This window comes from Salmo salar, chromosome 06 (genome assembly GCF_965601325.2).
Source record: "Salmo salar chromosome 06, fSalSal1, whole genome shotgun sequence".
NCBI lineage: Eukaryota > Metazoa > Chordata > Actinopteri > Salmoniformes > Salmonidae > Salmo > Salmo salar.
The window spans coordinates 50,524,855-50,552,636 of NC_138296.1; the positions used below are offsets into that span (position 1 = coordinate 50,524,855).

The 27,782-nt window shown below is 42.4% G+C and overlaps 2 protein-coding genes across 3 annotated transcripts in view; one reads left to right on the forward strand and one right to left on the reverse strand.

Moving 5' to 3' along the window:
- Positions 1-762: 762 nt before the first annotated feature.
- LOC106607440 (interleukin-3 receptor class 2 subunit beta) lies at positions 763-21,132 on the reverse strand. 2 transcript variants are annotated; one of them, XM_082976709.1, is made up of 14 exons: positions 20,969-21,132; positions 14,288-14,524; positions 13,899-14,031; positions 13,591-13,751; positions 13,287-13,441; positions 10,416-10,560; positions 8,506-8,641; positions 8,176-8,330; positions 6,638-6,765; positions 6,230-6,413; positions 5,361-5,457; positions 4,626-4,695; positions 3,887-3,993; positions 763-3,768 (listed from the first exon to the last, which is right to left on the reverse strand). In XM_082976709.1, exons 2-14 carry the CDS (start codon positions 14,436-14,438, stop codon positions 2,973-2,975), a joined length of 2,418 nt encoding a protein of 805 aa, XP_082832835.1. In that variant the 5' UTR covers positions 14,439-14,524; positions 20,969-21,132; the 3' UTR covers positions 763-2,972. The 2 variants fall into 2 exon arrangements, with proteins under 2 accessions (XP_082832835.1, XP_014059858.2); XM_014204383.3 differs by having other exon boundaries at positions 3,887-3,996.
- Positions 21,133-26,861: 5,729 nt separating this feature from the next.
- The window catches only part of LOC106607439 (parvalbumin-7), a 49,856-nt gene continuing 48,935 nt past the window's right edge, over positions 26,862-27,782 (forward strand). The window contains exon 1 of the mRNA XM_014204380.3: positions 26,862-26,993. The gene's annotated coding sequence lies outside the window, so the exon portion shown is untranslated. The remainder of the gene's footprint in view (positions 26,994-27,782) is intronic.

Below are 27,782 nucleotides of genomic sequence, written 5' to 3' on the forward strand. Positions count from 1 at the left end.
AAGCTGTTCATCTAAAGTATAACTCCACCTGGGATTTGACCTCACAACCACTGGATTTGAGGTGTGCTGATCTTTTTGCTGGACCAAAATGTCTGGCAGCATTCCTCCTGTTGCAATTTGCATTCCCAGCACCCAGACCTCCTTAGGCTTGTTCCAACTAACCCTGACCCTTGCAGCCATGAGCTATCTTCAATTTTAGCCACATGTTCAAACTTTAGCATTGATAGCGTACATATAATATATCTACACACTGGTTATAAACCTGATAAGTTTGGTGAATCTAACGACAAAGCAGGTGATGCTATCTGCAAAATACATTTGGTCAATTTGTTTTATTTCTTACCTCAAAATCATATTTATTTCAATACAATCAGCAATCTATCACAGGGTCTTGCTTCTTCACAATAAATTGTGCACAGTGAGTCACATGATTCTAGCTTGTTCCTGATTAGAGATATTGAGAGTGTTACAACTATCCTGTGTTACAACCATCCCCGGTCTCTCCTAAGTATCACCGCTATGATAACCTTTCAGAGGAGGATACACCCTATTCCCTACATAGTGAATAAGGAGGCATTTGGGACTCAACCTTCACTACTGTGTGCCCTCTTCTGATGTGTAACATGGGAGATTTACATATATCTATCTATTCCTGTAGTCGATAGTACGGCACATTTTTATATGCGAAGGGAGGTCCTCGGGACTAATCACACAGGTTCTCTAACCTCAGGGAGTGGAGCATGGGAATAATAGGCAGAGGTATAAGGAACAACAATAATTTATTTTACACCCCATTTTAATCTTCAGCTACAGGCATACATGTTCCTTGGAAGCTCTAGATAATACTGATTCCCTATCACAGGACATAAAAACTTTAGGTGACATACAAATCCTAAATTATTCGATATATGCCTGAGCTATGGCATAACACAGATCAGATGAATTACTCGTGTTCACAGAACATGTTGCACAATACTCTCAGGAGGGAATGCCAAGGGAAAAGCAGAGTGGGTCAAATTAGCATACGGGTACTCTTGCCACTTACAAAATCCCCGGATATACTTCAGAATTTGGACTAGCCCAATGTTGCCACTCCCATCCTCCCTGCGCATGCCAACCTTCTCATGGTAATGCGACTATGTAGAACAACAAGAACTGCCAAGTTAAACACTGAAGGCCACACCCTTAATTACAATCAACAATCTCACACACCTGGCACTGACAGAGGCACAAGGCTGCATTCACCAACTCAACAGTTCCACCCTGTTACATCTTCCCCCTCTATTTTTTAAATGTGTCCTCGCTTTTAACCAAGGAAGTAAAAAGTTTGCCACGCTGACCCTCGACATGTGAGCCCCTCAGGGGTGCATGCTTAGTCCCCCCTCCTGTACTCCCTGTTCACCCACGACTGCTTGGCTGCGCACAACTCCAATCCATCATTAAGGCTGCTTAGACCACCTATAGAGAGGAGGTCAGTGATCTGGCAGTGTGGTGCCAGGACAACAACCTCTCCCTTAACATCAGCAAGACAAAGGAGCTGATCGTGGGCTACAGGATACGGAGGGCCAAGCACACCCCTATCCATATCGATGGGGCTGTAGTGGAGCGCGATGAGAGCTTCAAGCTCCTTAGTTCCACATCACTAAGGAATAAACATGGTCCACCCACACATTTGTGAAGAAGGTACGACAATGTCTCTTCCCCCTCAGGAGGCTGAAAATATTTGGCATGGACCCTCAGATCCTCAAAGTTCTACAGCTGCACCATTAAAAGGCATCTTGACTGGTTGCATCACTGCTTGGTATGGCAACTGCTTGGCATCCGACTGCAAGGCGCTACAGAGGGTAGTGTGAACGGTCATGCCATCCAGGACCTCTACACCAGGTGGTGTCAGAGGAAAACATTTGTCAAAGACTCCATCCACCCCAAGTCACAGACTGTTCTCTCTGCTACCGCATGGCAAGCGGTACCAATGCACCAGGTCGGGAACCAACAGGACCCTGAGCAGCTTCTACCCCCAAGCCATAAGACTACTAAATAGTTAACCAAATAGCTAACCAGACTATCTGCATTGACCCTCTTTGCACTAACACTGCTGCTACTGTTTATTATCTATCCTGTCGCCTTGTCACTTTACCCCTACATATATGTACATATCTACCTCAATTATCTCATACCCTTGCACATCAACTCAGTGCTGGTACCCCGTGAATATAGCCAAGTTATTGTTACTCATTGTGTATTTATTCCTCGTGTAATATTTTTTTCTATATTTTTCTCTCTGCATTGTTGGGAAGGGCCTGTAATTAAGCATTTCACTATAAGTCGACACCTGTTGTTTAAGAAGCTTGTGACAAATTACATTTGATTTGATTCTGTAACACAACACTTTGAGCCCGGGGGCCGACCCCTGCTGTAGAACGACAGGAACAGCCACTGGCACTGACAGAGGAATAAGGCTGCGCTCACCAACTCAACAGTGCCACCCTGTTACACATGTACCATCCATGCCATGTGATGTGGTGGAAACCTGGGATTCTGGCCCTTAGTCACCTTACCACCCAGAGAGGAATGGCTTACTGCAGTATGCTTCTGTGTTTGTAGTTAGTCCTTACAGTAGAATCCATAGGCCACCTCTGAGTTCAATAGATACACAGTAAGTACAGTGCTGCCATCTGCTGGCCATTGTGAGTAATCAAGGGAGGCTACTGTATGAGGCGCCACAGTTTTCCCTCCTAGGAATAGAGGTGTTTCTCAATCTCAACCCAGTCTTCAGTGACCACAAATCAGTAGTTTTACACGTGGTCCATTCCAACACTAACACACCTGATTGAACTAGTCCAACTAATAATCAAGCTCTTATGATTAGTTGAATCAGGTGTGTTAGTGTTAGAATGGATCAAATATTGAGAACAGTGGCCTATAGAGGCCCTCATGTCCTGAGCATGTATTCCAGCATTAGATGGGGTTAGCTAAGTGGCTAGCTGGGACAGTCTGACATAGGGATCCTCCTTGCACTGCTCCTCCTGCCTCCTCTCTCTCCTCCTTGCCTGCTGCTCTTGACTGATCCCTTTCGGTGGCCCAGAAGACTGCACATGGCCCCAGCCCCCAAGTGCCTGTACAGCCGGGAGGAAGCAGTACCCAGAGGTATGTAGGGTAGGGTCCACTGGGGGCAAGGTCAAGGGGGTGGTGGTGGTGGGGGGCATGTACGCTGGAGGAGGGTCTTCATTCTCACTGGGTGGTGAGCAGGTGGACATAGAGCTAGGTCGGGGTGGGAGGAGCTCTGACTTGGGCCATGCCATGATGATGACATTGTTGCCGTTGTTGTTACCAGTGTTCTTACTATCTTCCGTTACTACAGCGCTCATAAGACCATCAGACACTCCCTCTGTTGATCTGGACAGGCCAGCACTGACCTGAGGCATCGCCACATAGCCCTCACTCGACTCCAAGAGGGATGGGGCAGACCTCTCCAAGGAGGAGGGAGAAGAGGGGTCAGAGTTAGAGAGAGTGTTGTCGGACTCCTCACAGGGAGGCTCCAGACTCAGAAACTCACTTGGCGCCGGTGAACTGTCACCACACAAGATGTAAGGGCCACTGAAGCTGAAGCCGGATGAGTCTAGAGCAGGAGGGCAAGATCTGTCCACAGACAACAGAAGTAGGGAGGAAAAGTTTGGGTCATACTTCTTCCACCCCTCCTTGGTAATGGAATGGAACAGTCCATTGGCCTTTACATCTGGGGTCAACCACAATGGATTATCTGAAGAGCTGCAACACAAGAGTGAGTTACGGCTTAGGGTTGAGCCAGGTCACCGTGTGTACGAGTATTCTTTTATAAGTGTTGGATAGTGTAGGTTAGAAGTATAAAGATATGAGCTAATTTTACCAGCTAAAGCAGAGACTGATATCCTCCTTGCTCTCCAGTGTCTGTACGCTGCAGATGTAGGTCTTTTCACTTCTCTCACTCTCGGGAAATAACAACCTATCAGGAGACTTCTGGGAAAGAGGACATACCATTATCTGTGAGTGATGAACTATGAAAGATGGATACATGCAGGCACGTGCACAGATAGAGGTCTACCTGTGCCCGAGCACCTGCCCCTTTGGCCTTCCACTCCCGTTTTCTCTCACACTCGCCATTTTGGTTGGCGGTATATTTTTTGTATACAGTTTTTGTCGTTGTTGTTCTGAACCCATTGCCCCCAAGTCGTCGTGACATCGTCAAGTTCACTAACTAGCAGATTTACATCAATCAACATTAATGATCAGCTGATAGCCTACCCTCTTTTCCCAATATCAATCATGTCTTTCGGAGGCACTGTAACTAGCTTGCTTACAATTTTGTAAATGAGTGTAAATAGGCCAATGCTAAAACGTAGGTTATGAATTTCGAGATATGAATTGCCCCTTTTATCATTTTGAGCACCTGCCCCATGAAAGGTCTGTGCACAGCCCTGGATACATACATTGTAATTTATAGTGGTTATGAAAAATAATGTTTGTACAGTCTAGACAATTTTTATTATTATTGAGTGCAGTTGTCATATAGCTGAATAGTCCACAGTGAGATGCTTTGTGAATAATGCTGGATGAATACTCAGCCATTCAGATGTATTCAGACTTACCTTAATGACCTCTCCCAGTGCCTTGCTCTTGAGGGGCGACGGGACAGACACCTCCCACAGGACTACCCGCCTACAGACAGAAAACAAAATAATCAATCAATGGATGGATAAATGAATGAATAGAATGACAGGTAACTGCCAAAATAAAGGATAGGGTGTTGGACCACCATGAACCAGAACAGCTTCAATGCACCTTGGCATAGATTCTACAAGTTTCTGGAATTATATTGGAGGGATGCAATGCCATTCTTCCACGAGAAATTACATCATTTGGAGTTTTGTCAATGGTGGTGGAAAATGCTGTCTCAGGCGTCGCTCCAGAATCTCCCATAAGTGTTCAATTGGGTTGAGATCTGGTGACTGAGAAGGCAATGGCATATGGTTTACATTGTTTTCATGGTTTACATTGTTTTCATGCTCATCGTGACCACTTGTGGCCTGTGGATGGGTTATTGTCATCCTATGGGGGCATAATCATGTAGCCAAAATAATGGTCTGCCCAGCATTTTTATACATGACCTGATGGGATGATGGGATGTTAATTGCTTAATTAACTCAGAAAACACACCTGTGTGGAAGCACCGGCTTTCAATATACAGTACTTTGTATCCCTCATTTACTCAAGTGTTTCCATTATTTTGGCAGTTACCTGTAGTTTAACACTAGTAATAACACAAGGGTGAATTCAAATGGTAGAAAAACAATAAAAACATTTCGAGAAGTCTGATTAATCACCTGTGACAGGCTGGTATGGTAACATAGAGAGCGATGAAGACAATGGCCACCAGTACACTGATGAAGATGTAGAGGAAGGTGGTGATGGACCAGGAAGCTACCAGGAGACATGGGACAAAACATGCATATGTAAGAGTGGAAAATGTAGTTGATGATCATTGATGAGTAATTGATTAGTAGTGTCTGGAAATTCCTGTCTGTCACGTGAACTGATTGAGATGGCGGTTGCTTCAAGAGAACAGTCATATTTTATCAGCTCCTGTATGCTGCCTTCATCAAGTCTAGTCTTAATTTCTTCTTGTTTCACTCTCTGAACCCTCCAAATGGCGTGTTACACACATTTCAATATTATGGTAGTTCAATGATAAAACATCGAACTCATCCAAGCTCATTTTTCACATGAAAGCAAATATCATGGCTTCACATTAGACTAACACATGGAAGCAAAAAAACGCTCTCCAAACATAATGAAAGTCTTTGTTTGTTTTTGAAAACATTCTTCAAGGGATTTGAACTTTGGTGCCTTTTCATTCAGCATCACATTATAGTTTTTTGAGCTCCGCTGCTTTGATATGGATCACATCCCCTCATTTGTACTTGTTTTAGTTCAGACTGGTTATCGCTGATGATAAAATATGTTTTCAGAGTTATTTGCAAAAAATAATAGAATTAGCTTGGTCCAAGTTTGTGCTCTTGCCAACTCTATTGCTGTCATTATCAAGCCATATATAGCAAATTACATGACAATGAGTGACAAGGAGTTGGCATGATGGCAAAAACAGACCCTCAGGCTAGGATAGAATAGAACAATAGAATAGAATACTATTAAAAACATGCTTCAACCAGGAGATACAATCTAGGTCCATTACCTGGTCGTGAGGTCCACTCCACTGTGTCGGTCCATTCTGAGGGGGGTCCTTCGAAAGTATCACCCCTTCCCGGGACCACCATGGCTCTCACCTTAACCAGGTAGCACTCAGAGGGGCGCAGGGACCTCCCCAGGATGGAGAGTGAGAGGGACCCCTGGGAGACATTGAGGAACCTAGTATCCTCCTGAAAAAGAAAAGGTTGGACAGAACCAAGTGAGACATCAGTCATCATCAAATGATCTATTCATGAGATGCTTAAAAAAGCAACAGTCTATCTCGCTTGATGAGCATTCTTTAGATGATGACCTAGATATGATCAAATGTAATACTGAAAATGAAAAGACATTGCTTTTGGATCATCCCACTTCCTGTGAAATTATAGCACAAAAATAGATCAAATACTTCTACCTGAGTGTCATTACTCCAGTAGTGCACCTGATAGGCGAGTTCAAAATTTGATTTTGGCGGATTCCATTTTAGAATCCAGTTCCCATCTCTCGCTTCTATCTGCACGTGGAGTGGACGGTTTGGACGAACTGTGTAGAGAGATACATCAAGAATCGGACATCAAGAATCTTTAAAGAAATTGAACTTGATCTTAAACAGGCTGGTGTGATTACAGACATATTCAATCTCTCTTTATCCCAGTCTGCTGTTCCCACATGTTTCAAGATAGCCACCATTGTTCCTGTACCCAAGAATGTAAAGGTAACGGAACTAAATGACTATCGCCCAGTAGTGCTCACTTCTGTCATCATTAAGTGCTTTGAGAGACTAGTCAAGGATCAGATCACCTCCACCTTACTTTTCACCCTAGATCCACTTCAATTTGCTTACCGCCCCAATAGGTCCACAGACGATGCAATCGCCATCACACTGCACACTGCCCTATCCCATCTGGACAAGAGGAATACCTGCTCAGCACAAATTTTTACAGATGCACAATTGAGAGCATCCTGTCAGGCTGTATCACCGCCTGGTACGGTAACTGCAGCGCCCACAACCGCAGAGCTCTCCATAGGGTGGTGCTGTCTGCACAATGCATCACCGGGGGCAAACTACCTGCCCTCCAGGACACCTACAGCACCCAATGTCACAAAAGATCATCAAGGACAACAACCACCCGAGCCACTGCCTGTTCACCCTGCTATCATCCACAAGGTAAGGTCAGTACAGGTGCATCAAAGCTGGGGCCGAGAGACTGGAAAACAGCTTCTATCTCAAGGCCATCAGACTGTTAAATAGCCATCACTAGTACAGAGAGGCTGCTGCCTACATACACAGACATGAAATCATTGGCCACTTTAATAATGTCACTTCAATAATGTTTACATATTTTGCATTACTCATCTCATATGTATATACTGTATTCTACACTGTCTACTGTATCTTAGTCTATCCCGCTCTGACATTGCTCGTCCACATATTTATATATTCTTAATTCCTTTACTTAGATTTGTGTGTATTAGGTATTTGTTGTGAAATTGTTAGATATTAGATGTTAGATATTGCTGCACTGTCGGAACTAGAAGCACAAGCATTTCACTACACCCGCAATAACATCTGCTAAACACGTGTATGTGACCAATACAATCTGATTTACGAACGTATGTATTTTTTGCAGGACGTAACATATCATACGAAATGGATGACGTTGTACACAGTTGTGCACAATTCCCTGGACCAGTTTTGGCTCATGAGCATGAACTACTGGCTAAAATTATACAAAACCTTCAAGCCTCACTTTTGGTAATACGCTTGGGAATCAGCAGAAAATTGTATTGATACCACAATACAAACTCCAGGTGGCAGCATTGATACACAATCACTGAGGCAGTATATTTTCTGGATTGCATCAAAACAAATATCATCATAAATTGAGTCTCAGCTATGAGATTTTATTCTCCCTCAAATATCACCCCTGTGTCGGAGTGAAAATGACTCACTGTTTTTATGTGTTTTAAACGTTTTGCTGTTGCATGTGGGGATGAACTCCACCTCTAGCTGTTCTGAGTCTGGGACAGGGAAGGAGCAGCTGTATTTGAGCATTGGACCCCTGGATGGAGCGCTGACCATGGTGTTAACACAGCATTTCTGGGCTCTGGAGAGATGGCGAAAGGGAGAGAGAAATGGATTCAATGCTGTGAAGGAGAGTAGACATCCTTGAGACTGAAGTGTAGTCAACTGTTTTGTCTCTCATCCACGGCCACACACACATGAACGCATGCACGCACACACGCACACACACAGTGCTTTGGCAGCAGATCCTAACTCACGGTGCAGTGTGGTTGTGTTTGCTGGACAGATGGAAGGTAAGGAACTGAGCCAGGTCTCTCTTCACCTCCCAGCTGCATGTCACCACTTTCTCGTCATCCACCACACACTGCGCACTGGAGGGGCCTGGCACAGGGTCTGCGTAAGGGAGGGAGGGAGGGAGGGAGGGAGGGAGGGAGGGAGGGAGGGGAGAGAGACAGAGAGAGTCAATTAGGGAGGACGTGAGTGAACAAAAGGGAAGAAGACATTGATGCACGACTGAGCAATGCTATTCCAAACACATAACATGATGAGATCACAATGCCCTGACACCCCCACGTAAATCACACACAATGCTATAAAGTCACTGATAACAATTTAATTACAAACTCATTACAGTCCTATAAAACTAATACATTAGGATGGTTTATGTTTATGCACAGTTCATTCAGAAAGTATTTAGACACCATTACTTTTTTTTTCATTTTGTTACGTTACAGCCTTATTCTAAAATGTATTAAATAGTTTCTTCTCCTCCTCAATCAACACACAATAACCCATAATGACAAAGCAAAAACAGGTTTAGACATTTTTGCAGATAAAAAACAATTAAAAAAACGAAATATCATATCTTCTTGTGTATGACACTACAAGCTTGACACACATGTATTTGGGGAGTTTCTCCCATTTTTCTCTGCAGATCCTCTCAAGCTCTGTCAGGTTGGATGGGTTAAATCACTGCAAAGCTATTTTCAGGCCTCTCCAGAGATGTTCGATTGGGTTCAAGTCCGGGCTCAAGGACGTAAAGAGACTTGTAGGGAAGCCACTCCTGCGTTGTATTGGCTGTGTGCTCAGGGTTGTTGCCTTGTTGGAAGGTGAACCTTCATCCCAGTCTGAGGTCCTGAGTGCTCTGGAACAGGGTTTCATCTTTCCCTCGATCCTGACTAGTCTCCCTGTCCCTGCCTCTGAAAAACATCCCACAGCATAATGCTGCCACCACCATGCTTCATCGTAGGGATGGTGCCAGGTTTCCTCCATACGTGACGCTTGGCATTCCGGCCAAAGAGTTCAATCTTGGTTTCATCAGACCAGAGACTCTTGTTTCTCATCGTCTGAGAGTCCTTTAGGTGCCTTTTGGCAAACTCCAAGCGGGCTGTCTTGTGCTTTTTACTGAGGAGTGGCTTCCATCTGGCCACTCTACCATAAAGGCCTGAATGGTGGAGTGCTGCAGAGATGGTTGTCCTTCTGGAAGTCTCACCCATCTCCACATAGGAAATCTAAAGCTCTGTCAGAGTGACCATCAGGTTCTTGACCTCCCTGACCAAGGCCTTTCTCCCCCGATTGCTCAGTTTGGCCTGGGGGCCAACTCTAGGAAGAGTCTTGGTGGTTCCAAACTCCTTCCATTTAAGAATGATGGAGGCCACTGTGTTCTTGAGGACCTTCAATGTGGAAGACATTTTTTGGTACCCTTCCCCAGATCTGTGCCTCGACACAATCCTGTCTCAGAGCTCTGCGGACAATTCCTTCAACCTCATGGCTTGGTTTTTGCTCTGACATGCACTGTCAACTGTGGGACCTTATATAGACAGGTGTGTGCCTTTCCAAATAATGTCCAATCAATTGAATTCACCACAGGTGGACTCCAATGAAGTTAAACATTTCAAGGATGATCAATGGAAACAGGATGCACCTGAGCTCAATTTCAAGTCTCATAGAAAAGGGTCTTAATACTTATGTAATTAAGGTCATTTATTAATATATTTTTTTTACTGTTTTCACTTTGTCATTATGGGGTATTATGTGCAAATTAATGAGGGGAAACAAATATTTAATACGTTATAGCCTTATTCTAAAATGTAACAAAATGTGGAAAATGTTAAGGGGTCTGAATACTTTCCGAAATCACTTTATGTACAGTAGGATTGCCACTCACCATCCTCAGTCATCCAGGTCACTAGAGAGCTCCACTCACTCCACAGTCCCATCTTCCCCTTTGCCCTAACCTTGGCCTCATACTGGCAGCCAGGCACCTGAGCTTCAGCCTCCACACTCAGCTGGGTGTCCTGAACCTTCACTGCCTGCACAGAGAGAAACACACAAAGACTATGGTTGAGTCCCAAAAGGGCCTCACAAGGCTCTGGTCTAAAGGTGTGTACTATAAAGGCAATAGGGTTCCATTTGGCAGGCACATTATGTGTGCATCTAAATTTACTAAAGTAGCTCTCCATTGGTCACATACATCAATTCAACGTCTATTCCACGTTGGTTCAACATAATTCCATTGAAATAACGTGGAAGCAGCATTGATTTAACCAGTGTGTGCCCAGTGGGTTCCTTTCTTCATCTCATTCCCTACATCTGCACTAGTGTGAAGCACCTGGTCTGGACAGGTGAAAGTAGACTTCCTGAAATAATCTTTAAATTGCTTTCACCCATCCTGTGGTTTCAAATCAGTGCAGATGAAAGGGTGGAAACCACTTCAGACTATTGAGACAGAGCCCTGATCTTTATCTGACTCCCGCCGGTGGCATTGTTTTCTGTACTTCCGCCGTGTGACATCCTCTCAGTCTCAGATAGTGGCACGGTAATCTTTGGTGAGGATTGTGATGTGCAAGATGAACGAAGCAGGAACATGGACGTCACCAGGACCTAGCTTTCGGTACTTTAGCCCCGAATGATTTTGGGTCAGCCCCGAATCTTTTGCGCTACTGCAATGGTGAAAAAAAAGTATAGTCAACTGAATATAAAAAATATAAACGCAACATGCAACAATTTTAACAATTTTAACAATTTTACTGAGTTAGTTCATATAAGGAAATCAGTCAATTATAATAAATTCATTAGGCCCTAATCTATAGATTTCACATGACTGGGCAGAGGCGCAGCCATGGGTGGGCCTGGGAGGGCATAGGCCCACCCACTGGGGAGCCAGGCCCAGCCAATCAAAAATACTTTTTCCCCACAAAAGGGCTTTTTTACAGACAGAAATACTCCTCAGTTTCATCAGCTGTCTGGGTGGCTGGTCTCAGACAATCCCGCGGGTGAAGAAGCCGGTTGTGGAGGTCCTGGGCTGGCACGTGGTCTGCGGTTGTGAGGCCGGTTGGACGTACTATCAAATTCTCAAAAATTATGTTGGAGGCGGCTTATGGTAGAAAAATTAACATTACATTTTTCTGGCTGTGTTTAACTCAATCTTCTCTAAAATTGGATTAGTTCGGCTAGTTAGCCACACTTACTTACAACATTCAAGAAGATCAAAATCCGTATTCCCATGAAACTGATTGGGATCAAATGGTTGGCATGCATGCAATGTAAGATTTTTGTTTTCACTGAATCTCCGTTTGGATATTAGGTTACAATTATGCTGGGTAATGTTAGCTAAGTTGAGGTGAGTGCTCATGGTCATTAGTCTAGCATTTAAAAGCAATGCAGATGTTCTCTACACACATACATTAGGCCTATAGCCTACCTGTTGCGCTACGCTGATTTTTTCCTGAACTTTCCAATACTTTTCTGATGCATTTCAGTCAATTAGCCTACTGATGTGAATACACACTGTACACTTTTCCCATAGGCTATTCAAGTCATTTGACATATTTTTTGTTATTGTTTAAAAAGGTCATACAGTAAGGCCTACATTGTTTTAATAACAATATAGCTGAAACCACTATTGGCTTCATTGACTTACTGAATTTATGCTATTGTAATTTTAGGCTAGGCTACTAGCTGATAGATTATTTTAAATATTATTCTAACAGTAGGCCTTCCTATACAATAACAATTGCGGGAAAATTCTGTTTAAATACGTGAGTGCCACTGGAAAGTTGATGGACTATAATTTCCTACTCATATTGTAGGCCTAAGATCTGTGTATCCACTCTTTTCATTGGCCTATGTTATTTGTTGCATTTAAGACATGGGTTGTTTGACATTTACATATTGAGATCACTAAAACAGAGTAGCTTGACATTTTGATCATTTGTGTGGTATAAAAAAATATTATTGTAATGTCTCCAGTGATAGAATTATCATTAGAATTACAGGAAATTATTTCAGAAAATTCCTTATTTTTCTCACCAACAAACCCCTCAGCCCCTGGTCTTCAGGACTGAGCCCCCAAATGTTATGAAACTGGTGACATCTGCAGGAAGCAGAGAGGTAGTAATGAAGGATTCTAAAGAAGTGATTAATGATTTTGTCACTGAGCAAAACTACCCTATGCTTGTGCTTTTTTTGCGTGGGATATCTCATGCCATGATGAATAACCATGAGAGTTAGCATGTCTTTTTACAAGAGGGTCGGAAGACATAAGCAATATGTTAACTAAACAGTCCTCCTACACTCATAGAAAAAGAAGTGATATCCAGAACCTAAAAGGGTTCTTCAGCTGTCCCCATAGGAGAACCATTTTTGGTTCTAGGTAGAACCCTATTGGGTTCCATGTAGAACCCTTTCCCTGGAGGGTTCTACATGAAACCCCAAATAAATCTAACTGGAACCCAAAAGAGTTCTAACTGGAACCAAAAAGGGTTCTACCTGGAACCAAAAAGGGTTCTCCTATGGGGACAGCCAAAGAACCCTTTTGGAACCCATTTATCTAAGAGTTTGTACTGTATTTATGAAATTCAGAAGCACATGTCTTAGATGAACAGGAGTCTTTGAGAGCACATTGTGTGTTAACCTGGTCCCAGATTTGTTTGTGCTCTTGCCTGCTATCCCTGACAATGAGTGATAGGGAGTTTAAAATATATAGCACAGACAAGATATGGCACTCAAGCTAATTGTTTGTTACTCCAGTACATACTGTCCAGTCATCCTGGTTAGACCTCCTGTAGTTGACCTGATAGTTGAGAGTGGGGGTCAGGAGGGACGTTGGGGGGTAGGGGCTTTCCCAGCTGAGCAAACGGCCCCCTCTCTCTACAGGCTGCTGTGATAAGTGGACTGGTGGACGCACCCTCACTGTAATACACAGAATAGTCAAATACAGATACAGGACCCTATATATTTGGTAATCTGCTAGCTAACTTGTAACTAAAATTAAAAATGTAGATGAAAAATTATTGAGAACCAATGATTTATGACAGGGGTCCTGTAATGTTTAAACTCACGATTCTTAAACAGAAGCAGGGCAGGGGGACAGGAGGTCTTGAAGAAGAAGACATGGTTGGTATTGATGCCAAAGTCACGAGTGTTGTACTGACACTGGGCTGTGAGCTTGCTGTTGTTGGCATTCAATGCTGGCTGACCATAGGGTTTACACAGGGACTCACTGGAGGGACAGAGAAAGAGAGGGGAGAGAACGCGAGAGAAAGAGATAGAGACATGAGTTAATTGAGTACATTGTTTCTCGGTGTCCACATTTTCCTTCTCCCTCCCTCGTTCTGTCCTCTCATCACCCCATCAGCTCTATCCTTACCGGTTCTCAGTGTCGTCCCAGTAGTATAGGGCTAACGGGGCTTGTGAAGACGCGTGCGGACTCTCTTCCCAGCTACAGCGGACGTAGGAGCTGTAGTCATTGTAGCACCGCAGGGACTCAAGCACAGGGGACACTATGGAGAGAGGGAGTGGGAAGAAGGCTATAGACAATAGAATTAGACCACATTGTGCTGTATGATGTAGTGTACAGTTCTCTCTATAGGGCATAAAAATACATTTCCAAGTGGGTGGCAGTGTTGTAATATTCTTTATATCTTAATAAGATTTTCTATAATGTCCACAATTAAACATTTAACCATATGTCCAAATTATACATTTTGTTGTCATCGATATCTGCTAAAAAGATTCTTAGACTTAGACCCACTCTACCATGATATTGTTTGTTCTCCTGGATTGTGCAGCGTTCTTTTCCATTATAGCAGAGGACCAGGGGAGGGAGAAGCGATCCACAAGACATCCAGAAGATAAGCATGTTTCCTGGGGAGCGCAGGAGGACAGGTCCCCCGGAGCAGAAGAACATGGGTAAGGGTCAGCAGGTGGGTCTCAGTAATTAACCTTCCAGATCTAGACCATCCTGGGCCACATTATGTGGACTGACTGCTATATCTGTCAGGGTTCAGAGAAAAATGGCTCAGATACAAAAGGTCTCTCTCATGCGCACACAAATATCATAATTCTCAGAAAAAATGACATCACTACCACTCACTTCCCTTACAGTATATTCTTCACTAAGTGACTCTGATGTTCCTCACACCATCCACTGTGACCACACATCCGTTCTTCTTACCCTTGTTATCTTTCTCTGTCTGTATGTGTTCCAAATGCCCCTCTATTCCCTATATATAGTGCACACTACCCTATGGGACCTGGTCAAAAGTAATGCACTTTATAGGGATTATGGTGGTATTTTGGACGTCGCCTCTGTCTCATATGTCAGTGGTACTGTCTTCATTGTAATGTCATTTTATCAGGCACAGACACTTTGGAAGAGAAGAATGAAAATGAAGTGGGAGACAGTTGTGACTGTAGTGGCATTGAGAAATCCCCCTCAGATACAGTGTGTGTGTGTTTGTGTCTCTGTGCGTGCATTTAACAATAAGCATTCTAAGAATACATTGTGGGATAGAGGTTAAAATACAAAGAGATGGTAAGAATCCCAAAAACTTATCACATTTGTAAGCTTATATATACAGACAACGCAAGTTATTCTCACCTAGTCTCCTCTTAAGTGTTCAGTGAATTCTGTAGTCCTATTTCCAAGAACTTATGGTGTGCGAGAAAATGTCAAGACTCAAGACAGATCTGTTCTGTCTGTAGCCTCAACTTTTATCTGCTTCCTCTTTTCATGCGGCTGTTTACCATGTAGTCATAAATTACACTTAATCAGCATTCAGCTCCATCACAGTGTGATCAGTATGCTCCCAATGAGCACAACACATTGAAAAAAAAAAACTTTTCAACCAGATATACATCTTTTCAACATATTTTCAACCAAAAAGGTGTCTTTTCAAAAGGTTCAACATCTTTTCACATCTTGTGCACATCTTTTCACATCTTGTATGGAAATGAAATGCTGCCCTGAGGGTAGTATAAGTAGCATAGTACGTATAGTATGCATGAATTATGAATCACTTTCACACAATTTATTTAAAACTTATTTAAAACTTCTGTCATCTTGTAATCGTCTTGCTGTTACACAAAGGTGACATTCTAGCCCAAGTATTTTATGAGTGATGGGGATTTCCAATGAGGTGCTAATAAACAGTGTGAAAATTGATCAATGAAGTCTTTAGTTGGTTGAGGCAGTGTCATGTTACTACAGTAATTGTGTGCATCACAAATGGCACTCTATTCCCTATATAGTACATTACTTTTGACCAGAACCCTATGATCCCTGGTCAAAAGTAGTGCACTAAATAGGGAATATGGTGCCATTTGGGATGCAAACAATTGATGTTTTATTTTATTTTTATTTCACCTTTATTTAACCAGGTAGGCAAGTTGAGAACAAGTTCTCATTTACAATTGTGACCTGGCCAAGATAAAGCAAAGCAGTTCGACACATACAACAACACAGAGTTACACATGGAGTAAAACAAACATACAGTCAATAATACAGTAGAAAAATAAGTCTATATACAAAGTGAGCAAGAGGTGAGATAAGGGAGGTAAAGGCAAAAAAGGCCATGGTGGCAAAGTAAATACAATATAGCAAGTAAAACACTGGAATGGTAGATTTGCAGTGGAAGAAAGTGCAAAGTAGAAATAGAAATAATGGGGTGCAAAGGAGCAAAATAAATAAAGAAATACAGTAGGGGAAGAGGGAGTTGTTTGGGCTAAATTATAGATGGGCTATGTACAGGTGCAGTGATCTGTGAGCTGCTCTGACAGCTGGTGCTTAAAGTTCGTTCCTGTCACATCCTGACCCTAGTAAGAGGTTATTTTCTATGGTAGAGTAGGTCAGGGCGTGACGGGGGTGTTTTGTGTTTTTCTATGTTTTGTATTTCTAGGTTTTAGTTCTAGGTTTCTATTTCTATGTTGTTTTTTGGGGGGTTGATCTCCAATTGGAGGCAGCTGGTCCTAGTTGTCTCTAATTGGATATCATATTTAAGTGGGGGTTTTCTTCCTGGGGTTTGTGGGTTATTATATACTGCTCAAAAAAATAAAGGGAACACTTAAACAACACATCCTAGATCTGAATGAAATAAATAATCTTGGCACTGTGATGGCACTGTGATAGACTGCATCCAGTTTATTGAGTAGGGTATTGGAGGCTATTTTGTAAATGACATCGCCGAAGTCGAGGATCGGTAGGATGGTCAGTTTTACGAGGGTATGTTTGGCAGCATCAGTGAAGGATGCTTTGTTGCGAAATAGAAAGCCAATTCTAGATTTAACTTTGGATTGGAGATGTTTGATGTGAGTCTGGAAGGAGAGCTTACAGTCTAACCAGACACCTAGGTATTTGTAGTTGTCCACATATTCTAAGTCAGAACCGTCCAGAGTAGTGATGCTGGACGGGCGGGCAGGTGCAGATAACTTGAAAATAAGGGAGAGCTTTCTACTCCGCTAGCCAGCACCTCGCCTTAATAGGTGTGCATTTATTTTTGTTCTAGAGCGATCGGTTGAAAAGCATGCATTTAGTTTTACTTGTATTTAAGAGTAGTTGGAGGCCACGGAAGGAGAGTTGTATGGCATTGAAGCTTGTCTAGAGGGTTGTTAACACAGTGTCCAAAGAAGGGCCAGAAGTATACAGAATGGTGTCGTCTGCGTAGAGGTGGATCAGAGACTCACCAGCAGCAAGAGCGACATCATTGATGTAAACAGAGAAATGAGTTGGCCCAAGAATTGAACCCTGTGGCACCCCCATAGAGACTGCCAGAGGCCCGGACAACAGGCCATTCGATTTGATACATTGAAATCAGAGAAGTAGTTGGTGAACCAGGCGAGGCAATCATTTGAGAAACCAAGGCAATTGAGTCTGCCGATGAGGTTGCGGTGATTGACAGAGTCGAAAGCCTTGGCCAAGTCAATGAATACGGCAGCACAGTATTGTTTCTTATCGATGGCGGTTACGATATCGTTTAGGACCTTGAGCGTGGCTGAGGTGCACCCATGACCAGCTCTGAAACCAGATTGCATAGTGGAGAAGGTGCGGTGGGATTCGAAATGGTCAGTAATCTGTTTGTTGACTTGGCTTTCGAAGACTTTAGAAAGGCAGGGTAGGATAGATATATGTCTGTAGCAGTTTGGGTCAAGAGTGTCCCCTCCTTTGAAGAGGGGGATGACAGCAGCTGCTTTCCAATCTTTTGGAATCTCAGACGACATGAAAGAGAGGTTGAACAGGCTAGTAATAGGGGTTGCAACAATTTCTGCAGATAATTTTAGAAAGAAAGGGTTCAGATTGTCTAGCCCGGCTGATTTGTAGGGGTCCAGATTTTGCAGCTCTTACAGAACATCAGCTGTCTGGATTTGGAAGAAGGAGAAATGGGGAAGGCTTGGGCGAGTAGCTGTGGGGGGTGCAGTGCTGTTGACCGCGGTAGGGGTAGCCAGGTGGAAAGCATGGCCAGCCGTAGAAAAATGCTTATTGAAATTCTCAATTATAGTGGATTTATCAGAGGTGACAAAGTTTCCTATCCTCAGTGCAGTGGGCAGCTGGGAGGAGGTGTTCTTATTCTCCATGGACTTTAACAGTGTCCCAGAACTTTGAGTTTGTGTTGCAGGAAGCAAATTTCTGCTTGAAAAAGCTAGCCTTGGCTTTTCTAACTGCCTGTGTATATTGGTTTCTAACTTCCCTGAAAAATTGCATATCCCGGGGGCTGTTCGATGCTAATGCAGAACGCCACAGGATGTTTTTGTGTTGGTTAAGGGCAGTCAGGTCTGGAGAGAACCAAGGGCTATATCTGTTCCTGGTTCTAAATTTCTTGAATGGGGCATGCTTATTTAAGATGGTGAGGAAGGCATTTAAAAAAAATAACCAGGCATCCTCTACTGACGGGATGAGGTCAATATCCTTCCAGGATACCCGGACCAGGTCGATTAGAAAGGCTTGCTCACTGAAATGTTTCAGGGAGCGTTTGACAGTGATGAGTGGAAGTCATTTGACCGCTGACCCATTACGGATGCAGGCAATGAGGCAGTGATCGTTGAGATCTTGGTTGAAAACAGCAGAGGTGTATTTAGAGGGCAAGTTGGTTAGGATGATATCTATGAGGGTGCCCGTGTTTACGGCTTTGGGGTGGTACCTGGTAAATTGATTGATAATTTGTGTGAGATTGAGGGCATCAAGCTTAGATTGTAGGATGGCTGGGGTGTTAACCATGTCCCAGTTTAGGTCACCTAGCAGCATGAGCTCTGAAGATAGATGGGGGGGCAATCAGTTCACATATGGTGTCATTTAGGTCATTTCGGTCCCTTTGGCATGCCAGGACTGCACTTCAGTAGCAGAGCAAATCCACCAGTCCTTAGCTAACCCACAGACAGACAGGGAAATGCCTGAGTCTGGGTGTTGTGTTCCAAATGGCACCCTATTCCCTACATATTGCACTACTTATGAACAGAGGCCTATGGGGTGCCATTTGGGACGGAGACTGGAAGCTGTGCTGGGCTGCTAGAGTAGCTTATCCTGCTCACTGTAGAGTAAAGGGAGAGGCACAATACCTGTGGAAGAACTCCAGTCTAGTCCCTAGCAGGGTGATGATTTGACTCTTAAATGTATGATACTCACATAGACCACTGATGAGGTTTTTAAGCGGACCCAAAACGGCAAAACCTACAATCGAACAACATTACTGTGACACAAAGAAAAAATATGATTTTGAGGTAAGAAAGACATTTTTTGGACCAAATTTACATTGGCGATGGCATCACCTGCCTTGTCGTTAGATTCACAAAATGTATATCAGGTTTATAACCAGGGTGTGTAGATATATTTGATGTAAGTTAGCAATGCTAAAGTTTGAACGTAGCTAAAATTTAAGATAGCTAATGGCTGCAAGGGTCAGGGTTAGTTGGAACAAACCTAAGGAGGTCTGGGTGCTGGGAATGCAAATGATGGGCCCACCAAGCCTGTATCCCAGGACTACCATACCACTGTCACAACTGTGACTCTGAGTGAATATGTCCAACATTCATTCATTCTCTCACACACACACACACACACACACACACACACACACACACACACACACACACACACACACACACACACACACACACACACACACACACACACACACACACACACACACACACACACACACACACACACACACACACACACACACACACGTGGTTTTGGAAAATTTCATGTGACATTTCACATGTGAATTTACGTGGGTTTTTTAGAACACTTCACATGTGAAAACGTGTTTTTGGACAACAAAAACGGTGTCTATGATACACACACAGTGCTTTTAACATAGTATTTTCATCTTACATATTTGACACACATGACTGCATTGTGTATGTTATGTCATCATCTGGGATTTGAACTCACAACTGCTTGGTTCACGACTTTATGATATTTCTGCTATGCCACCACACCTGTATTGCTACACTTTGGACTTATATACTCAAGAAAAACTATGCTACTGTATTTATCATAGTGATTCAGGGGTAACATTAAAACAGAATAATATGACCCACCAACATTAGACAACTATACAGAAAACCCTGAGATTACTGAGATAAGTAAATTAAATCAATGATGAGAGAATAGTCAGATTAACTGACAACTATTTTTCTAAGTGCATACTGTAGATCAGTGTGGTCACCAACATTTTCTGAGTCAAGATTACTTTCGCATTCAAAAAGCAAGCTGAGATCTACTGCTCAGATTTATTTTTACATTAACCTCACACAAACAGTTTTGTAAGAATGAGGTTTGGGCAGTAGGCCTAATACATTATCACAGCATATTGGCTATATGATTGGCCTGCCAATATTGTTAATCAGACCATATTATTATTTAAAAACTCGAGCTTTGATAACAAAATAGATCAGTTGGTTTAGCACTTGTGAGGCACTGTGGAGCATGAATTGAAATAATTTGCTTTTTTATTTTACTGGACTGATGGTACCTGCATCTGATGGTCAACGAGATCAAATTACGACATCAGTGATCTTCAGGTCGAAAAGTCGGAGCTCTATAGAAAGATGCCCGCGTTTCCGACTTGGAATTCCGAGTTGGATGACTTTAAAATATTTTTCCCAACCGCCTCTCACGGTCCCCGCTCTCTCCTTCCTTTCCTCCGGTGACTGACCAGAGAGAGGGGACACCGTCTTCCACCTGATGGCGAAACTCGAGTCGCATCGCATCTGCCTCATGCACAAATTCATATTGTTCCTATGACCAGAGAAAGTTAAATATTCCTTAATATTAAAATCGACACGACGAGCTGCTAATAATAATAAAACGCAGGGCTATCGATACTTAGCTACTCATTCATTGCAGCTGCATCCCGAGCGGAAGTACGGAGACGAGCGTTTTGTAATATTGTTGAATAAAAACAGTGACAGTGCTGAATATAAACTTAAACATGAACTTACTCATAAAAACAGCAGTTAATTCGTTGACAGTCTCTCTGTGGCCATGAATTGGAAAGTTATTAAATCGTACGTAGGCTAATAGCCTATTAACCTTGGCTATGGCCAAGGCCATGGAAGCTCTGTAGGCACGGTGATTTGAGCTATCTGATTGGGCAACACAGTAGGTGCATTCGATTTAGTCACAGATTTGCCGGTCCGCCGGGTAGGCGGAGTTTGTCTAATAGAAACACTTTTCTACCCGGTGCGCAGGACTTTTGAATCAAGTGCCTCTACTGGCAACAGCGCAACACGATTTTAAAAAAGAAGCGCAAAGCCTTTATCGTTCGTTGGCTTTTCCACAAAAATATTTGGTGATCGTCTAGGAAAGCCTTTAAGATCGACCGTACTAGATGGTAATAGGCGCTCGCGTTGCCACTAGTGAACGGTAGGACATTTACATTGAAATAAAACGAAACCCGTGCCATAATTTCGCAATTTCAATTATGGCACTGGGTCTCATATTCTAGAGTCTGGCCTGTGATCAATTCAGGGTCTGCGTCACAAATGGGACCTTATTCCCTACATTATGCACTACTTTCACCCAGAAAATTAGTGCACTCAAAGTAGTAGGTTTCCATTTGTGATGTAACAAGGCCTTATTATGTTGTTTTTACTTCACTTCCATAACTACCACAAATAAACCAGCCCTTTGCCATCTGTTCCTGGCTGTAAGCTCTCTGAACATCTACTGTTCTATTCAAATAAAGTTATTCTATTTGATTCTATTAATTTCTATTCAATTAAATTATATTGGATTCCATTATATTTCCTTAAGGCCCCTCACCCCTATCCCTCATGAGCAGCAGTCATACAGTGCCCTTCTAATGACAAACCTGGCATGTCTGTATCAAAGTCACACATACAATTAACCCCTGAGCTCAGATCAGATTCTCTCAGTTCACAGCAACACTGTTCACTTCACTCCCACCAGAATCCACCTGGTCACGTACTCAGAAACACTCCTCTAGTCAGTCAGGTGTGTTTGTTGTTTTGCATTTGAGAAAACACCATTTGAGAGAACACCTGACTTTTCACAAAAGCATCACTTTCTGTGGCTTATCAAGTATACTATGTTGGACTATGACCTTGTTGTTTAGGTTAAAACAATCTGACATACTCTTAATCTCTACTCAGTCCAGTCAGAAGAGGATGGGCTACACATCTGACCCGGGTCTCCTTTCTATGTTTCTTCCCTCGACTGAGTTTTTTTCTGGCCACTGTGCTCTCACTTCTGCTTTTCTTGGTCTTTGGGGTCTAGGCCGGGTTACTGTAAAGCACTGTGATAACTGCTGATGTCAAAAGGGCTTTGTCAAATAAAATGTTATTGATTGGTTGATTAAGGTCAAAGAGTGTGAATGGGATGCAACAGTATACTGCAGTTTGTTTGTGTTCAACTCCCTTTTCCATTCACCATCTGTCTGCAAATTAAATGCTTTAACATTGTGTAACTTATATGCCGGGAGGACCAAACATGAGACACATATTGAAGATGAGAGAAAACAATAACACCTAAGGACTGATAACGAATGAGGGCTAAATAAAGTGATGAAGTCCAGGTGTGCCTAATGATGGGGCGCAGGTGTGCATAATGCCGGTTGCCAGGTGTGCGTAATGATGGGTTGCCAGGACTGGTGGTTAGTAAACTGGCAACATCGAGTACAGTAGCAGGAGTAGACATGACACATTGTAACTATTTGTCATTTGGAGACCGGCAGAACTAAGGAGGATCAAGGTGTTAGCCAGATAACTTGCCTAAATATTCATATTTTTTATTTCTTTTTTAAAAATAAGCTTGGCATGGTCTTATTGGCTCAACAACCAAAAACACATATCTAAGTTCATCTCTTAATTAACCAGAAAATCAATAGTTATTTCTGGTTATTTATAAAAGTTAGCTGGCTAGATTCTGCTCTGTAGTATACCCCTCTGAAATGTTTTAATGTGTTGTTGTGTCTCACTTTCTTTAACTTCCTGTAAGCAAGTGTCAAACCAAGCAGTTCCTCTTTCTTTCTCTGAAAAATGTGCTCTTAGAATTGTTTTGTGGTATTTGATGGAGATATTCTAGCATCAAATATTAGTTGTTGGTTGCACTTTCACATGTTATAGTGTTGAGAGAAATGTATACATACAGTAACTAATGAGGAAGTCCTTACTGTTCTCAACACAAGTTCACAAACACCCTTCCCATCCTAGATTATAATAGTAATATTGTTAGGTTTTTGAAAGGTGTTGTGTAGGATTGTAATTCGCACTCTCCATAAGGGTGATATCGAAGGCCTACATTAATTAGTTGTATATTGATTAGGCCTACATTAATACGTTCTATATTGATTAGACCTACATTAATACGTTCTATATTGTTTAGGCCTACATTAATACGTTCTATATTGATTAGGCCTACATTAATAAGTTATATATTGATTAGGCCTACATTAATAAGTTATATATTGATTAGGCCTACATTAATTAGTTCTATATTGATTAGGCTTACATTAATACGTTCTATATTGATTAGGCCTACATTAATTAGTTCTATATTGATTAGTCCTACATTAATTGATGCTCTTACTGACAAATTTACCTTTTTTTGTAGCCTGAAAAGTCGGGACACCTGAAATGGGGCTGAAACTGTCCCGGGAAATACAGGATGGTCGACTTACTATACTAGACTACAATGTGTATTACCATGAACTTCTAAAAGGCCTACCGGTAACCAGTGATGTATTGTTTAAAAAAATATGTGCGTAAACTCTGATTGCCGGTTGCGGTGAAAAAAGTAGTACTGCTTATACCTTCAACGCATAAAAAAAGGTGGTTAACAGTGTTTGCTTGTGTTTACCTTGCACTAGGCCTACACTACTGCCACATGAACACATCCAGAATAGGTATCCTACATTCAATATATAGTAATACGAGTTGAATCAAAACATGTTTTACACCCTAGTTCATGAGTTGTCCATAGTTCATGTGATAATGCTAAGAGTCTTCACAAATCATGTAACATACCTTTCTTTCCTTACATTAATGACATTTATGACAGTGCTATTTGTCATTATTAAGCATTTAACAATTGAATTAGAACACTGAACTTAAACCCTGTACGAATCAAAGATCTTGGAGATCAGCGAAAATGCACTGTAAGGTCTAAGTGTAACTATGCCTACGTAACGTTTCATTACGTTTCACTGTGAAAACAGTTTTCATGGGAACACAAATCTAAAATAATGTAGACCTATACCGTTGCAAAATGTAATGCTTCTAACCGAAAAAGTCAACTATAGGACTACTGTCATTAACGTATGTTGGATGAATTGGATGCGCATTGGTGTCTAGCTGTAGGCTAGTTGTCTAGTGATATTGTCGACCATCATCAGCTGATCCAGGAAAGAAATCAAATATAGTTTTTTTTTTATTTAACTATGCAAGTCAGTTAAGAACGCATTCTTATTTACAATGACGGTTTACACCGGCCAAACCCGGACGACGTTGGGCCAATTGTGCGCCGCCCTATGGGACTCCCAATCATACAGCCTGGATGATTGATGGAATAAAGAAAACCAGTACCCACGAGCACCTGAAAAACATAGCAATGAGCGCTCTAAACAGTTGACTGACAAAAGCAAACAACGATAAATCAATGGATACATCTAATGCATTGGAATAAACGCTATTTTTTAAATCAGGGAACCATGTCAAACAAATGGTGAAAATGAAGACGCACAAAGGAAAATCTATGCGCAAAGGAGCTCAGCAGAGGCCGAAATGCATCACTACTGGATGAACAACTCTGCCACATAGAAATAAATGGTTTAAACCATTACAGAGGTGCGAGTTAAACATTTTATTTGTTATATTTACCACTGTAAAACATATTTACCACTGCATTTTAAACAGATAGGAGAACGGTTAAATTAGCATTATTTAGAGACTTTTATTTATTATTTAGACTTTTGTTGCATTTTGGGGAGCTAACGTCTCATTCAGGGAAGCTGAGCCCCCCCGGCACCCTCGTAATGCCCTTATGCTAATAAACCTCTCAAAATGCCCGTAGGCAAATGCAATTCATATTAACCTCACCACTCCCATCTAGTGACCACAAAATGTTACTCTCATTCACTTGATCAGAAAAGGAAATGTAATTTTCAGTTCATTTTCAATGTGATGTTTATTTTTAGAAAACCATTCCATAGTGAGTTCACAATCATATGGACTGTTTTCCTAATAGGCACTCTTCTCAGAAATAGATTTTCAGAAGAAGCCTTTATTTTCAGGAGATACTTACACACATCTCATAAAATGGTTTTTCTCCAGGGCTTCTTCTTTTTGTTACTGATAGACTACTAGGTCACATTAATGACTTACACTAACGTGCAACCTTAGTGTGTCATCATTATGAAATATTAGAGCCCATAGCAGATCCTAGATCAGCACTCCTGCTCAGAGACACTTTGTGAATTCCAGAACTAACACTGAGCCAAGGTCTAGAACAGCCAGCCAAGTCTAATAGACTAGACATAACATACTAAATGTAAATCTGGGACACTCAAACGAGTATGATATGTTACATTTGGTATGGTTGCAAAAAACAGACGGTCAAGCTGGATGGGTAGGCATATAATGCGAACGTCTAGGAACCCGAAGGTTACGTGTTTGAATCTCATCGCAGACAACTTTAGCATTTTAGCTAATTAGTAACTACTTATGACTTTTTAGCTACTTTCAACTACTTAGCATGTTAGCTAACCTTTCCCCTAACCCTAACCTCTTTAACCTAACTCCTAACCTTAACCCCTAAACCCTAGCCTAGCTAATGTTAGCCACCTAGCTAATGTTAGCATTAGCCACCTCGCCACCTAGCTAACATTAGCCACAATAAATTGGAATTCATAACATATGATACGTTTTGCAAATTCGGAAACAAATTCTACGTATTGCAATTCGTAACATATTGTATGAGTTGCAATTTGTAACATATAATAAGAATTGTAATACATAACATATCATACGAAATGGGGTGTCCTGGATTTACATTTACTATGTTACTACATTTACTATGTTATGTCTACCCCTGAGTCCAGGTTGATATGGGGATATTTCTCATTCAGTAATGCATATGGTAAGGATAGAAGTTATCCTCAGCCACTGATCTAGAACCAGCCTACCCCCACAAAGCCTAACTTAAACCATGAGGGTGAAAACACACACCTGACCCAAGATCAGTTTCTACTGTCTAGAGGCATCTTGTATAAAATAGCCTCAAAATAGCCTTCTAAATAACCATACGACAGATGACATAGAAAGAAGTGGAATTTCAATTTAATCTTTCTCTCTATTTATTCATGTTCTTTTTTTCCTCTGTCCCCCTTCGCGTAACCTTTCACTCCTAAGTGCACTCACCCCCAGCCCCAGGCCAAACTGACATGTTCTCTTGTCTCTCATCTCCATCTCTCATCAGCACTTCATCTATAGGAGGTTCATCACTTTGTACTCCTCCTCCACTCTTCCCTTTTCCATCACCTTTTCATTCCTTTTCTGCCTCAAGTTCTTATCCTCTACTACCCTCCCTCTCTCAACTCTTCTCCATCTCCCTAGCCACCCTTCCTCTCCCCATCCCTTCTTCCACAATCTCCCTCCACTCTGCTGCAATCCCTTTCTCCTCTTAAACATCACAAAATCCCCTCCTATCCCAATCCAGCCCTCTCTCCCTCCCTCTCCATTTATCTTTCCCTCCCTCTCTCTCTCCCCTTCATCTCACCTCCAGCCACTCAGCGCTCCCTCTCCCTCTCCAGCAGCACCGCCCGCTCTCTTTCTCTTTCTCCCTTTCTTTATTTCTCTCTCTCACTCTTTTTTTTCTCTCCTCCTTCCTTTGGCTCACAGAAGGTTCCCAGGCTCCTGGTCCGTCTGTTTGTCCCTCTGCCCATCCGCCTGACCGTCCGACGATCCCACTGAAGCTCCAGCACCAACCGGGACACAGACTCTCACAAAGGTAAGAAATAGGGGAAGATGAGAGGAGAGCGGGGCTCTGCTTCCCTCAACTATCACGGATGCTGGAGGCAGACAGGACGAGGGAAAGAAAGAGAGAGGGAGTGTGGAGAATCAGAAATGAGAAGAGATGAAGTGGAAAAAGAAGAGGGAGAGGAGAGGAGAGGCGGTAATGCAGTGCACTGTTACTTGTGAGAAGAGAGGAATATAGAAAGAGATTTAGATTGAAATGGTGTGTCTTGAAGAAACTGTCTGAGAATAGAGAGAGAACAGTTTGATGCATGCAGCGGGCAGAATTGCAGAAAGGGAGAGAGGGATGGAGATGGATATAGAGAATATCATGAAAATGTTGGTGTATCAGCTGTGCGGATACAGAAAGCATAAAGCAGCGGCAGCTCTGCCTCTCTGTAAAATCCCATTCACAAATAAGACCTGAACTCTGGCAACTCCGATTGGTCCCTGAATGGTGTATGTTTGATTCAGTGTGTGTATGTACTGTATTAGAGAAAGAGATTGAGAGAGGGTGAGAGGGAAGGAGGGAAATGGGAAGGGGGAGGGAGGAGGGGTATAGAACGTCTATTAGATAGCTCTTCTGTGGGTCTGGTGTTAATGCTGTGCTTGAGTGGCTTCTCCAGCAGCACACACCATGCAGGCTAACAGAGAGAGAGAGAGAGAGCTGGGCTGAGTTGGAGTGTACGCTTTAATCCGAGATGTAATGTAGGGAGGGGGGTCCAAATGAAAATAATGTGATGTTGGCTGTGCGGGTGGGTATACTTGTCATAATGCAGGCTTT